The 15181-nt window shown below is 35.2% G+C and overlaps 1 protein-coding gene across 18 annotated transcripts in view; it reads left to right on the top strand.

The window, feature by feature from the left end:
* Positions 1-15181, top strand: part of LOC106871531 (guanine nucleotide exchange factor DBS) — a 180952-nt gene that overhangs the window by 113221 nt on the left and 52550 nt on the right. For 14 of the 18 annotated variants that reach the window (XR_008265927.1, XM_052974317.1, XM_052974323.1 and 11 more), the window contains one exon: positions 10094-10114. The exons of the other annotated variants lie outside the window; for them this stretch is intronic. Coding sequence is in view for 13 of the 14 variants with exons in the window: in XM_052974317.1 (XP_052830277.1) it covers positions 10094-10114 (21 nt within the window). In the remaining variant the exon portion in view is untranslated. The remainder of the gene's footprint in view (positions 1-10093; positions 10115-15181) is intronic. 18 annotated transcript variants of the gene reach the window in all.

The raw sequence follows: 15181 nt of genomic DNA, 5'->3' as shown, positions 1-15181 counted from the left end.
TTATTATTATTATTTATTATTATTATTATTATTATTATTATTATTTATTATTATTATTATTATTATTATTATTATTTATTATTATTATTATTATTTATTATTATTATTATTATTATTATTATTATTATTATTATTATTATTATTATTATTATTATTATTAGGCAGTGAGCTGGCAGAATCGTTAGCATGCTGGACGACGTGCTGCTTAGCATTTTGTCCATCTTTATGTTCTGAGTTCAAATTCCACCAAGGTTGACTTTGCCTTTCATCGTTTTGGGGTTGATAAGATAAGTACCAGTCGAATATTGGGGTTGATGTAATCAACTAGTCCCCTCCCCACAAAATTTCAGGACTTGTGCCTATCATAGAAAAGATTATTATTGTTATTATTTTAAAAGCCTTTGGTGATGGATGATATTATTTAAGAACAGCTGAGAATAGAATACTTTGCTTTATTCACTTTTATTGTTTAGGTTCTGAGTTCAAATTGCATTACCTTCCAGTCTTGGCCCTTATATGTTAAGAAACAAATGACTCAGCTTCAGAATGTTCCAGAATTACTATTTTTCTGGGGGTTTTTTGTTAAATATAAAGGTGTTGTTGTTTCGGTTTTGTATCTGATTCAACAGAGCCATAGTCTCACGTGTTCCTGTCATGGCCATCCTGTCTTTTAGTGAAAATACAGTCATCCTTGTTTTGTTTGTATGTTCCTACTCTTCTTAAGACTCACAGTCTACATCTTCAGACATCTCTCCCTTCCCTGTAAAACGTGTGTGTGTGTATGTATATATATATATATATATATATATATACATACATATATATATGTATATTCATACATGTATATATACATACATGCATACATACATGCATACATATATATATATATATATATATATATATATATATATATATATATATATACATACGTGTGTGATGTCTTTGTGTCTTTGTCCCCCACCTCAACTTGATAACCTGTGTTGGTGTGTCTACATCCCCATAACTTAGCGTTTCAGCAAGAGAGACCAATAAAATAAATACTAAGCTTAAAAACAAAAAAAAAACTAAGTACTGAGGTCGATTTGTTCAACTGAGATTCTTCAAGGTGCTGCCCCAGCATGGCCACAGTCTAAATGACTGAAGCAAGCAGATAAAGACGTAAAGGGAGGAAGATTTGGCTGCTGTTTCTAAGACATTAAAACTAGGGGTTCTCTCATTGTCTTGTAATATTGACACCTAAGACAGGTGGGTGCAGTGGTATATGAGTTCAAATCCTGCTAACGTCAGTTGTGCCTTTCATCCTCTCGGGGTCAATAAAATGTTATTCTTCTGCTTTGCTTTGCTTTCCCCCACATGAGATTTGCTCCAGCTGGGCTTACCCCGTAGAATATACTAAAAAACTTCCCCCCACCACCACCCTAACTCTTCCCAGTTTTCACTGCTTTGGCTTATTTTTATTATTTTGTTTTGCTTTTTTCATTTTGTTTTGTTGGGTTTTTTTTATATAAATTGTTTTTATTTTTTATTTTCCATTTTTTTTTCCCAATGTTTGTTTTGTTTTAATTTCAAAATGATGATTCAGTTTTTATTCGAAATAATGTCTTTTCTGTGTATGGGGGAGAGAGAGAGACAGAGACAGTCTGTGTGTGCATGTGTGTACTTGTGTTTGTGTGTATGTGTGAGCCTATATGTATGTTTAGAGAATGAAATTAAGACCTAAAGGCAAACAAGGTTACAAATTACTATCAGCATTGCTAGAAATAAGAGTCAAAAATGACTCTGATAGCAACACAAAGCACTGACCTCATGAGTTGAAAAGGTGAGGGAGCGAGCAAAAGCACCTCACCATGGAAAGGTGCTTATTTCTAGCAATGCTGGCACTATTTTGTACCCTTGTTTATTAATATATATATACAGGGCTGGCCGGTAACGAATTTTTCTGCAATATATCGATAGTTTATTCTGTTCAATCTATTGTATTAGCATTATCCTGCGTCTGAGAATAAATTATTTCCGTATCTTTCATTACATCTCAACGCTTCTAAAGCCAACTTTGTTTACTTACATCGTAAGTTGAATTTAACGTTGGCGTCTTATAAAACTAGATTTATAAATCCTAAAATTGCAGAGGAATTTGTTACTGGGCAGTTTAGCTTAAAGGTAAAGCACTTGACATGTAATCACAGGGATGTGAGTTCAAGTTTCATGGCTGGCCGGTAACGAATTATTCTGCAATATATGAATAGGTTATCCTGTTCATGCTATTGTATTGCGTCTGAGAATAAATTATTTCTGTATATAAAACCTACATATATAGTATGTGTATATACACATGTATAGTATATATATGTATACGTGCATGTATATTTATGTATATAAGAACCAAAACTGTTATTCTGACAATTCTAATTAAACACTAAACGCAATTAACTTCTGAGAACAAAACAAAACAATGAAAATATTGAGTATCTTTTATCTTTTACTTGTACCAGTCATTAGACTGGCCATGCTGGTGCAATGCCTTGAAGAATTTTTAGTCAAATGAATCAACTCCAGTCCTTTTTTTTTTTTCAAGTCTTGTATTTATTCTGTTGGTCACTTTTGCCAAAATGCTAAGTTACGGGATGTAAACAAACCAGCACCAGTTGTCAAGCAGTGGTGGGGGACAATCACATACGCAACAGTCTTCTTTCAGTTCCCATCTACCAAATCCATTCACAATGCTTTGGTGGGCCCAGGGCTATAGTAGAAGACACTTGCCCAGGGTGCCACACAGTGGGACTGAACCTGAAACCATGTCGTTGCAAAGCAAACTTTCTCCACAGTCACGCCTATATTTGTAATTAGTGAAAGTTAACTTGTTAAATAATTAATAATAAACCACAAAGTTCTAGTCACCCCACCCATTAACCCCTAGCTTCACCATTCCGTATCATGTCTACAGAACTGGGAGACTGGGTGGAACCAATAATAAAAATATAGAGAAATACTTTCAGAAAAATTGATGAAGAGCGGAAAAGAAAAAAAGGCTTTTTGGCATTTAAAACCAGATTCTTTCTTTTTTCCTTTCCTCTTCCTCCTTTTCTTTCTCTCTCTCCCTCTCATCAATCATTCTCTCTCCCCTCTATCACTTTCTCTCCTTCTCTCTGTATCATTCTCTCTCCCTCTACCATTTTCTCTGCCTTCCTTCTCTCTCCCCCTCTCTTTCTCCTCTGTCATTCTCTGTCCCTCTCTTTCCCTTCTATCATTCTTTCTCTGTTTCCCTCTCTCCTTTCTCATTCTCTCTCCCCCTTCTTTCTTTCTCTTTCTTTCTATCATTTTCTCTGTCTCTCTCCATTTTCTCTCTTTAAAACAAAGCTGCATATTTTCATTCTTTGACCATCCCAAGTGTACCAGTTCTTCTGACAATGACCAATTTATCAATTCTATTGACCATCAATATGCGTGTAGAAAAAAACAGGATGGCCATGGACGAACTGTCTTTTATTATAGATTTGTGTGATCACAGCTGACCTGCGGCTAAACAACAGCAACAGCCACTGATATACTAATCCTATTGACCATCACTACTGAACAAGCTATCAGATTGTCATGGTTAAAACATCTTTGATGGTCTGCTAGCCAAGAGCCTGCCTCAGGCTCGTCACTCACATGGCTGTGTACTTGACAAGCTCATTCCAAGTCACGTGGTTTCTAGTTCAACTCCATTGCACAACAACTTGGTGCAGTAATTTCTACTATTGCTCCAGGTTGACCAAAGTCTTGTCATGGAATTTAGTGGTCAAAAACTGAAAGAAACCTATCGTGTGTGTGTGTCATTTATCACAAATTGTCTGCTAGTTTTGCACCTTCGGAGACATGTGGATTAAGTGACCACTAATGTAAAATGTTGATAAGGATTAGTGACTGGAAGGGCATCCAGCTGTAAAATAATACCCCAATAATATATTTGTCTAACTTATGCTAGGGTGGAAAAATGGACATACAAACAAATGTATGTGCACGTATGTACATATAACTAAGGTTAGAGGGACCAGTCGTATAATAAAGTATAGTTTGGCCTCATCTGGTCATAGATATATATAACCTCAAATACATTCTCATGTAATGGAAATTGACAAATAATACAGAAGTAAAACTGAACAAGTGTGTGTGTTTATTATTGGCCTAATAACCCTCCCAAGATATTACAAAATACAAAAAATACAAGTTAACATCAGGAATCTTTCAGTCTTTGAAATCGGTGTTAAATTGATGAACAATGTTTTACTTGTATCAGTCAGTATGTATGTGTGTGTGTGTGTGCGTCTCCTTGTCTTGACATCATAAGTCGTAAACAAACATCACCGTCTTACAAGCAGTGTCATTCATTTCTAGTCTTCTGTGAAAAAATATGTCTGGCCATGGGGGAAATATGGCCTTGCTCTGAAAATAGGTGAGGGCTTGTGACAGAAAACACCTCAACAAATTCTGTCTGACCCATGCAGGCATGGAAAAGTGGACATAAAAACAATGATGATGATAATGGCATGAGGTCAAAATGATTATTATTGTACCAGTTTGTGTGTGTGTGTGTGTGTGTAAAGGCATGTGGCCTAATGGTTAGGGGTGTTGAACTCATGACCATAAGATCACGGTTTCAATTCCCAGACTGGCTGCACATTGTGTTCTTAAGCAAACACTTCATTTCACATTATTCCAGTCCACTCACCTGTAAATGGGTCATCCTGACCGGCCTTCCGGTCAGGGAGGAATGTTGGCCTGCTTGCTTTGCCAGTGGAGTAACATCATTTGAAAACGAACACGATAAAAAGTGCATTGTGACCAGCAGTGTATAACAACATCTGATAGTCTGGTCAATCACAATATCATGTGAAATATTTATATGAGAAACTTTGGAGAGAAAAAGTGTGCAGTACCATGATAGAATATAATAATTCTCTTTTGTTTGATCCAGTAATCCCATCAGAGTCTTTCTGAGATATTGCTAAATATCCAGACCAGAAAAAGTCTGTCTTAAGAACTCACTAAACACCAAAACACTCCAGAGTAACCTGCTGCTGGATCAGACAAAATAGGAGTTATAATTTTAGTGATGTTGGGTAACTGTTATATTATAGCCATTACTCTGAGAGTCAGAGCTTGGCTGCAGTTTTCAGAAGAAAGGAAATCATTCTTTTAATGAAATCATATATATATACACATACATGCATGCACTCACACACACATTACATGCATATCCACTAATACTTTGCACGCAGTAGATGCTTCTACACACACCCTAGCTTCCCTTATCAAAATACATATGTACCCGACCGATGAAAGCGTGATTTATATAACTTACTTCTGTTTATTTCCAGGGTAAATACAAGATGAACATGTAATGGTGACTTTAAGCATTTTACCCACCACGATGAAAGGCTATTTATGGGTGAAAATTATAGTTCGACCCCCTTGACTGGAATGTGAAAGGGACTACATTTGAACACACATATTGTTGTAGATATTTATTTATATATATACATTTGTACATACATAGCTTCATGTACATGTGTATATATAATTGTGTGTGTATTGATGCATGTGTCTATATGTATGTATGGGTGTGTATATATTATATATATATGAATATATATACATATATAAACATATATATATATACATATATATTCATACATATGTATACATACATACATATATATATATATATATATATATATATATATATATATATATATATATATATATATATATTTATACAGCCCTTTGTTAACTGAGAAATTGTGGCGCCATTATTAGTAATGGATGTAGAAAGCAAAGCAAAAGAGAAAAAATATTTTATCATAGAACTTAATTATAATTTTTAATAAGAATTGATGAGTTTTTTGGTCAGCTATTTATTGGATTCCTGCGATGTCTGAGATGAATTCTTGTCAGCGTTACCATTTTCCAAACCATTGATCTCATGTTTAGAGTATCAATTGTGTTCACATTATTTATGTCTTCATTACATTTCACTTCGTTTCGTCTCTCGTTATCATTAGGTGTCTCATATTTTAATGTTGAGTACTTTGAGCCCAGACTTGATTCCAACAGGGAACATTTATTTCTGGGCTAAAAGACAGACTCTCCTTAGTCACTTAAATCCCATGCTTCATGTAAATAGCAACAGTTAGTTTAGACGTAAAGGCACCTGTTTCAAATCCAGTCTGTGACCTTTGAGAATACGACACTTGATGACCAGATCAAAAACCTATAGCAACACAGATTTTTAAATGTTTGAAATATAAACACTTTAAAGATTAGATTAATCATCTTGAAAATTATGTGATCACCAATGGTAATTTTTCCTGAAAATATTTTTTGAAAATCAAAATAAAATTTTCTTTTATTATGTTGTGTGCATCTGTGATGGAAAGGGTCATGCGTTGGACAGAAGCTGAGTTATTTTTAGTCTTGATGTACTGACAGTTCTATATTTTGAAAGAGGAGGAATTATGTACATTATTTACATTTGACGGATATTTGTCCTCATCTTGTTTCGGCTGATATACCCTCCAGCCTTCATCAGGTGTCCTGGGGGAATTTTGAACCTGGGTTCTCATTCCGAAGGTAGTTTTCCAATGTTATTATTATTATTATTATTCACGTAACTGCCAGGAATCGAACTCGGAATCTTGTAGTTAGTAGCCATGCTATTAACCACTACGCCATACACCCATGGGCGATTATGGAGTGTATTTTAGGGCTTATAAATCAAACGTTTTCCTATCCTTCCTTAACAACAAACAAGATGAGGACGAATATGCATCAAATGTAAATAATGTTCTGAGTTTAAAATTTTGCCTAGGTCAACTTCACCTTTCATCCATCATTCAGGGTTCATTAAGTACCAGTAATTAGTGAGCGTTGACTGAAATGACTATGGCCCTTGCCGCCACCCTGTCCCTGCCCCGTCGAAGAAAACATCAGTGACCTCCTACCAAATCTTTGTTTTTGGGGTGGGTTTTGTGTGTTTGTGTATTCTCATTTTGGAAAGGGTAATACTTATTTAAGGATTTCTAGTCTATGGAGGTTTTGTTGCAAATATATACACATAAAGGTGTGTGTATAAAGTGTGTGTGTGTGTGTGTAAGCCTTTCATTTCTTTATTCTCACAATTTTCTTCTCATTGTTTTTTCCCCCAAGCTTGTTATATTTGGAGGGTTAAGTAGTTATCTTATTACAAACACACACATCACATTCACACACATATATACACTCATACATACATTCATACAAAATATATTTCTATATGTGTGTGTGTGTGTATATATATATATATATATATGTACACATACATATATATATACATATATATAAGCACACCCATTTCTATGTACATAAATATACACACACACACACACACACACTAAATATTTTTTATTGTAATAGTGTTATTCTCCAGTAGCTTTTTTTTTTGTGTGCGTAATAAAACAATCACGTGACCATAAATAATTCTTAAATTCTAATAATTCGTTTTTTTAATTGTTTTATATCTTTTATATTTTTGCCGATGATTTTTATACACACACGCACACACATATATATATTTCACTTAAATAAGTTTTTTTTCATGCATTTATTTATTTTTTACATTCTTCGCTGGGTTTTTTTTTTTTCTTCTCTCCACAAACTTTTGTGTTGGCCATCTCCATATAAAAGAAGGATCATTATTTGTATTGGACAATTCCTTGTTAGTGTCAAAAAAAACCCCAACCAAACCTGTAAATGGTCATTCAGTCAGCTAGAAATAGCTGCCTATTCTCCTTTGTATGACACCGTAATGTTTTAGAAGGACACATTTGATAATGTTGTCCTAGATGAACTATGGCTTGGGGATAGGGAGAATACAGAAAATTGTTGGATCAGGGGTGATGTAGGGTTAAAAAGTAACAACTTGTTAATATTACTGTGGCAGAATCGTTAGCACACCAGGCAAAATGCTTAGTGGCATTTCATTTGTCTTTACATTCTGAGTTCAAATTCTGCAGAGGTCAGTAAATTAAATACCAGTGAAACACTGGGGTCAATGTACTCAACTGGTCCCCTGCCCCCAAATTTCTAGCTTTGTGCCTTTAGTAGAAAGGATTATTATTATTATTATTATTATTATTATTATTATTATTATTATTTATTATTATTATTATTATTATATCCATGTTACTATACTTACTATTATTAACACAAGATTCTGTTACTAATTCTGAGTGACGTATGCATGTTTGTTTGTGTGTGTGTGTGTTTTCTCTTTATATAATTAGATGTTATGGGAAATTGCCTTGGAAATATGAAATCGCTGTTCTCATTTTTAACACCATCACATTGCTGAAAATTAGGTCTCTGGATCCATTTAAACCACCTCTATGACAGTAACATGAATCCAGTTTGTTACATCCACGTTTCCTATAAACTGTAGCTAAGATAACTGATTTCTTTGGTTTCAGGTTTCTGTGTTTGGTTCAGAAGATCTTAGTAAGAAGCAACTGCCATTGTAGCAGTTTCTTTGGACTGTTTTAAATCTGATTTAATTTCAATGAATTTTTATATTTTAAAGTGAATTATAAATGATGCACAGCTGGTAGAGTGCTGTTCAAAATATCTGATGTTATTTCAACTCTTTGATTTAGATTTCAAATCTCTCTTGAGGTGATTTAGCTTTCCATGATTCTGGGGCTCGATAAAATAAGTTCCTGTCAATCAAGTACCATTGTTGATTTAACTTTGAAACTGTCCCATAGTTCTATGTTTCAAACTTCCCGTTTTAGACTGATTGAAATTAAAACCTTCTGTCATAATCTAAATATGTATGCGCACACACACATATACATATCTGATAGATATCTATATATTAAAATTAATTATGAGAATGTCAACACAGAAAGTAAAATTAAGCAAGGCGCAACTAATTAGTTTGAGAGTCATAAAAAGATTAATTAGGAGTGTCTTTAATGTTTTAAGCATAAACTCTTCTTCAGGAAGTAAAATAGTTGAAAAATGGATTAAAATGCAGAAGAATGAAATTAAAAAAATTTATGGTAATAATAATAATAATCCTTTCTACTATAGACCTGGAATTTGATGGGGAGGGGGATAGTCAATCACATCAACCCCAGTACTTGACAGGTATTTAATTTATTGACCCCTGAAAGATGAAAGGCAAAGTTGACCTCGGCGGAATTTGACCTCAGAATTTCAAATTTTTCCACTAGGGCAACAATTTTGGTGGGAGGGTACTCCACCAAAACTGGTACTCCAAAAGGGCTCAACCCCGGCAGAATTTGAACAATAATAATAATAATAATAACAATGGTTTCAAATTTTGGCACAAGGCCAGCAGTTCTGGGTGAAGGGTTAAGTTGGTTAGATTGACCCCAGTGCTCACCTGGTACTTATTTTATTGACCCTGAAAGGATAAAAGGCAAATTCAACCCTAGCAGAATTTGAACTCAGAACATAGACTGATGAAATGCCACTAAGCATTTTGCCCAGCATGCTAACAATTCTGCCAGCTCACCACCTCCAATAATAATAATAATAATAATAATAATAGAGATTTGTATGTTGCTCTGCCTATCTTGTTTCAGTCATTTGACTGCAGCCATGCGCATGCATGTGTGTGTGTGTGTGTGTGTGTTCATTGTGAAGATGTTTGTAGACTGAAAATGAAAAAAATTCTTTTTGTAAGTAAGACTGAATAGACTTGCTGAATGTAGCCATGTTAGAAAGCCAGTTCGTAGAGAATCGAATAGATACCAGTTATATTCTGAGGTTTCATTGATTGATTGTATAGAAGTACCACCACTCCACCCCACTTCCCTTCTCCCCTGAAGAAACCGGTTTTATTCCTATATTTTGCTCTTATTTTTCTTTTCTTTCCCTCTCTTATCTATTTATCTATCTATATATATATATATATATATATTTGTAATTTTTGGAGGTAACTATGTTGAATTACTACTTTAATCTATATTTATTCTTAAGTCCTCCCCTCTCTCTCTCTCTCTCTCTCTCTCTCTTTATATTTATTTATTTATTTTTATCTTTATGCTAGAACTCAAGTGGATTACAAAAGGTGAGAGTATTTAAATTCAGAGAGAGCTCAATGTCGTCTGTGTGTGTGCATGCATGTGTGTATTGGTGCGTATGGAGTTGTATTCTCTATTATTTTCATATTATTTATCTTTAAGTAAACATGCATGTTTGTATCAGTCTGTGAGTGTGTATGTATATATATATATATATATAAATAAAGATAGATAGGTAGACAGGTATATATATTATTATTATTTTTAAATCAGCTGAAATGACAAAGTGACTCAAACACTCAGCCTTTTGTTTGTAAAAAGTGCCTCATGCTACTTTTTCAGTCGAAATGACAGGAAAATTGCAAACGAAAGGCCGGCTGCTTTTACGTCTGTGTATAATTTATTTCTGTATTTAGACTATGCTATGGCACCCAGGCTACTTTTCCGTGTGCCACCCCTGTATACAGACACAGAGACAGACAGACAGGCTGATAGGCAGATAGACAGGCCAACAAGCATGCTTCTTAAAATTAAGTCAGTGTTGTGTCTTTCATCCATTTTCTGCATGTATTTGTGACTGTGTTGTGCATTTATTAATATTTCCCAATAAAAAAATGTTTGGTTGAAGAATAATTTAATGTAAGGAATCTCAATTAGTCTTAGTTTTGAAATTAAATACTTTGAAATGCTACCAGTTTCTCTGAGACAAACTTGTGATAAAAACAAAAAATACTTTTTATTTAATTTTTAAATTACTTCACTACCCAAGATCACAATTAATGTAATTAGAAAGCATTGGTGCTGATGCCACATAAAATGCACCCAGTGCACTCTATAAAGTGGTTGGCATTAGGAAGAGTATCCAGCCATAGAAACCATGCCAAAACAGATGACTGGAACCTGGTCCAACTCCTGGCCTTAGTAGCTCCTGTTAAACCATCCAACCCATGCCAGCATGGAAAATGAACATTAAATGATGATGATGATGAGAAATGGTTAATTGATTTATTTTAGACCGGAATGAAGTTCCTTTCTTAGTTTTATACCATGCCCAACTGTCGACTTTGTCTGTTTGTCTATCTATCAATAGATAGATAGATAGATTGGGACTTTCTTGTCTCTTTAGTGAATGAGGGTTCGACAAGACAGAGTTGCCAATGACGATGGTTACTTGGTTTTCTAAAGACCCTACATGATGACTGTCATTATAACGGACATGGTTTGTGCAGAACCAGTCCAATCCTCTCGTTCTCCAGACTTGTATTGATCTGCTGCAATGAGTGTCACAGATATACATATATATACATGTATAAATATATGTACATATGTGTGTGTGTGTGAATTGATCTGCTGCAACAAGTGTCACAAACCCTGTCGTTACCCGGATGCAGGATTTGTAAGGAGTTATCTTAGATGAGCAGCTCAAGTGTTGAAGGTCCTCATTAACTTTGGATCCATTGGAATGTCTCTGAGTTGCCTTCTTCCACCAGTGATGTCGCAATTCATTTCTACAGCAGAGTTAACTGGAGCAATGTGAAATAAAGTGTCTTGCTCAAGAACACAACACGCAGCCCAGTCCAGGAATTGAACTCACAACCTGACGATCGTAAGCTCGATCCTCTAACCACTGAGCCATGTGTCTTATTAGCTCCTGTTAAACTGTCCAACCCATGCCAGCATGGAACACAACACACATTTATTAATACTGATATATACATTTATGAAATTACACACAGATATACATATATACACATGTATAAATATATGTACATATGTGTGTGTGTATATATATATATATATATATAGATAGATAGATAGACACAGAGACACAGATATTTATAAATTAAATTTACATGTATGTGTGTGTGTGCACACACGTGTGCATGCATGTGTTATACACATACATACATACATACACATATATACACACACACACACATCTATATAGTCTAGCATATGCCAGCATGGCAACCGGATGCTAAAGGAATGAGCAAGACATATAAATATATTAATATGTGTGCGTATGTATGTATACACGGCCAATTTTCTGAACCATCATAGCAACGGTTAACTCATTTATCAAATGAATCACTGATTGCTTTCCAGATTAACTCCACTACTGTTGTCATAGCAACTAATCTGTTATTCAGAAATCTGATAATACCATTATTCCAACAATAATAATTATCATTTCAACATTCTTCACTATTCGAAGAATTTCCTCTTACAAAGAAAAGATGCTTCATATTAATTTTCTTCACGAATATTACTTTTAATTACTTCCTAACGAGTTATTCATTAATTCCACTACCCCATTCACCCATGGACACCCCCCCCCCCAAGCATTTATAAATATCCATTCATGGAGTTGAAACTGGGGCTTCTGTTTGTGGCAACCCTGAATTTCTTGCCCTTATTTCCACTAAATAGGTGATTGATTGATTATTGATACCAGATGTAGAGATGACCTCTGGCTACCTCTATACTATAGATCTATTTATGTGGAGATGATATGTAGCTATTTCGCTGTTATACATTTGTCCATGTGGGAATGACCAGAGGCTACCTCTATATCATAGATCTGTCCATGGAGAAATGACTTACATCAATGACCATTATTCTTCATTTGGCACTGAGCTACCAGTATCACAGTGTAGCAGACAAATTATATTCCTCTACATTACAGAGTTCCAGTTTGGTCTGTGATTACTGGGTTCCAGTTTAATTAACCTTATCTTGACTTTTCATCACCTTGGGGGTCGATAAAATAAAGTACTGGTCAAGTACATGGGTTGATGGTGTTGTGTCTGGTGCTAGGAAGGGCATCCAGCCATAGAAACCATTCCAAAGCAAACAGAGCCGGTGCCATCTGACGTGCCAGTTCCTGTCAAACTGTCCAATTCATGCTATGATGATGATGATGACATGTCTGTCACTATGTTCTGTGTTCAAATTCCACTTAAGTCAGCTTTGCCTTTCATCCTTTTGGAGTCAATAAAACGATTTTCAGTCAAGCACTCTCCCAAAATTTTCAGGCTTTTTGCTTAGAGTAGGAACGATTATTTTCATTATTATTATTATTGAAGGAGAGAGCAGCACATGCCATCAAAGTGACTATTATTATTATTATTATTATTTACATTACAATGTTTGCTGTCAGTGTCAGTTCTATCTTTCAACCATCCAAGGGAAGAGAAGGGGTTTGCTTATCCATCAGAAGCCATCATCAAATTTGGGATCTTGGATCAGTGTTGAAATTTTTTTGGTCGATTTAGGCTCAAAGATCTGTAGATATGTGTAAACGTCTGTGCATATAGTTGTGTGTGTGTGTGTTTACATGCACATAGGTATACATGTGTAATTTGTGTGTGTGTGTGTATATATATATATATATATATATATATATATATATATATGTGTGTGTGTGTGTGTGTGTATACACATATACACATGTTAGGAAGGGCATCTAGCTGTAGAAAGGTTGCCAGATCAGATTGTAGCCTGGTGCAGCCACTGGCTTCCCAGACCTCAGTCAAACCGTCCAACCCATGCCAGCATGGAAAATGGACGTTAAATTATGATGATGAGGATATGTGTGTATACACACACACACAACGCTATGCATGGGTGTTGGGCTGCAATTTGAAATTAAAAGAAAAAATGGAGCAAGGGAGAGAACTCCCGATAATTTCATGAAACCAAAATTTAATTTAAAAGAAACTCGTGTGTAATATATATATATATATATATATATATATATATATATATATATATATATATACATACATACATAGATATATTGTACATAGTGCTGTGTATTTATGGTTACGATTATCGCTTTGCTTTCTTATTAAACTTTCATTTTACGTTGCTATATTTATTTTTCTTTATTATTTATATTATTTTAATTATTTATTCGTTGTTTGCCTCTGTGTAATATCCTATTTATATATTTCTATATTTTTGGTATCAATTGTGAATATTTGGCCGATCTCTCTTGATCAATGGAATAAATTCGTTTGATGGAATTTTCCTTTTGTTTTGGTTTTTGTTCTGATTTTTTTATTTGTTTATTTCTATGTATTTATGCATACACATACACACACACATGCGCGCACACATTCACATCTCTGACCAACTCACCTTACCCTCTTATGAAACTTCCACCCCTCTCTGTCCTTCGCGCCCCACTCTTTCCCTGTCCACTCATCCTGTCCAATTCCCTGTACCAGTTATATCCACCCTCCTTTGTACCTTCAGTGTATGTCCCAACATCTCTCCACCACTATCCCTCTTTCTCTGTCTCTCTCTCTCTCTTTCTATTTCTGTCTGTCTCTCTTCCTCTCCTTTCTTTTCCAGCTAGGGTAACCATTTATCTCTACAGCAAGACCCTTATCTCTACCCCTCAATTTTACTCATGAAGTTCTCATCAGCTGGCCCAAAGCCACCTCCTTCAATACTATTTCCCCCATCCCAATCAAGGGGGCCATTGTCATGCAAGTTACCCTGTGACCCTTGCTGGTGCTGGTGCCCTGTAAAAAGCACCCATTACATTGGTTGTTATTAGGAAGGGTTCATCGGCATTCAGACAACCCCACACACCTATCCACATGGGCACACACACACACTGTGATACAATACTACAGCCTTACAATCTACCAGGTTCCTCCTCGTCCAGTTCTTGGTGTCATCTTTTTCGACCATATGCCCCCACCCCCGCCCAGTTCCTGACAATATTGCCCCAGATTCTAGACCCTAATAATGTGGGCAAAATGCTACATTTGTCCACTGTCACCAATTTGACATTGCTCTCCCACCTCCTCTAGGACTGGACACATACGTACAGCTTCTATGTCCAGATTATAAATCTACATTTTATACCAATAAAAATTGGTGTATTTAGTTTTGTGTGTAAATACCTGAGTGTCGATCTGGATAAGCCAGGGTTTCCACAGAAAGAAATCCACCAGCTAATTCACACATTACAAAACAGACCAGGGCTGAAACCACCTCTGGCTCTGTACTACAAATGTTTTGTTTTCAAAAGTTCAGAATTAACATTTTCCACCAAACCTTAGTCACAATTTATGTTCCTAACACTAGCTTAATGTTAC

The sequence above is a fragment of the Octopus bimaculoides genome, chromosome 18 (assembly GCF_001194135.2).
Source record: "Octopus bimaculoides isolate UCB-OBI-ISO-001 chromosome 18, ASM119413v2, whole genome shotgun sequence".
NCBI lineage: Eukaryota > Metazoa > Mollusca > Cephalopoda > Octopoda > Octopodidae > Octopus > Octopus bimaculoides.
This window is presented reverse-complemented; position numbering and strand designations above follow the sequence as displayed.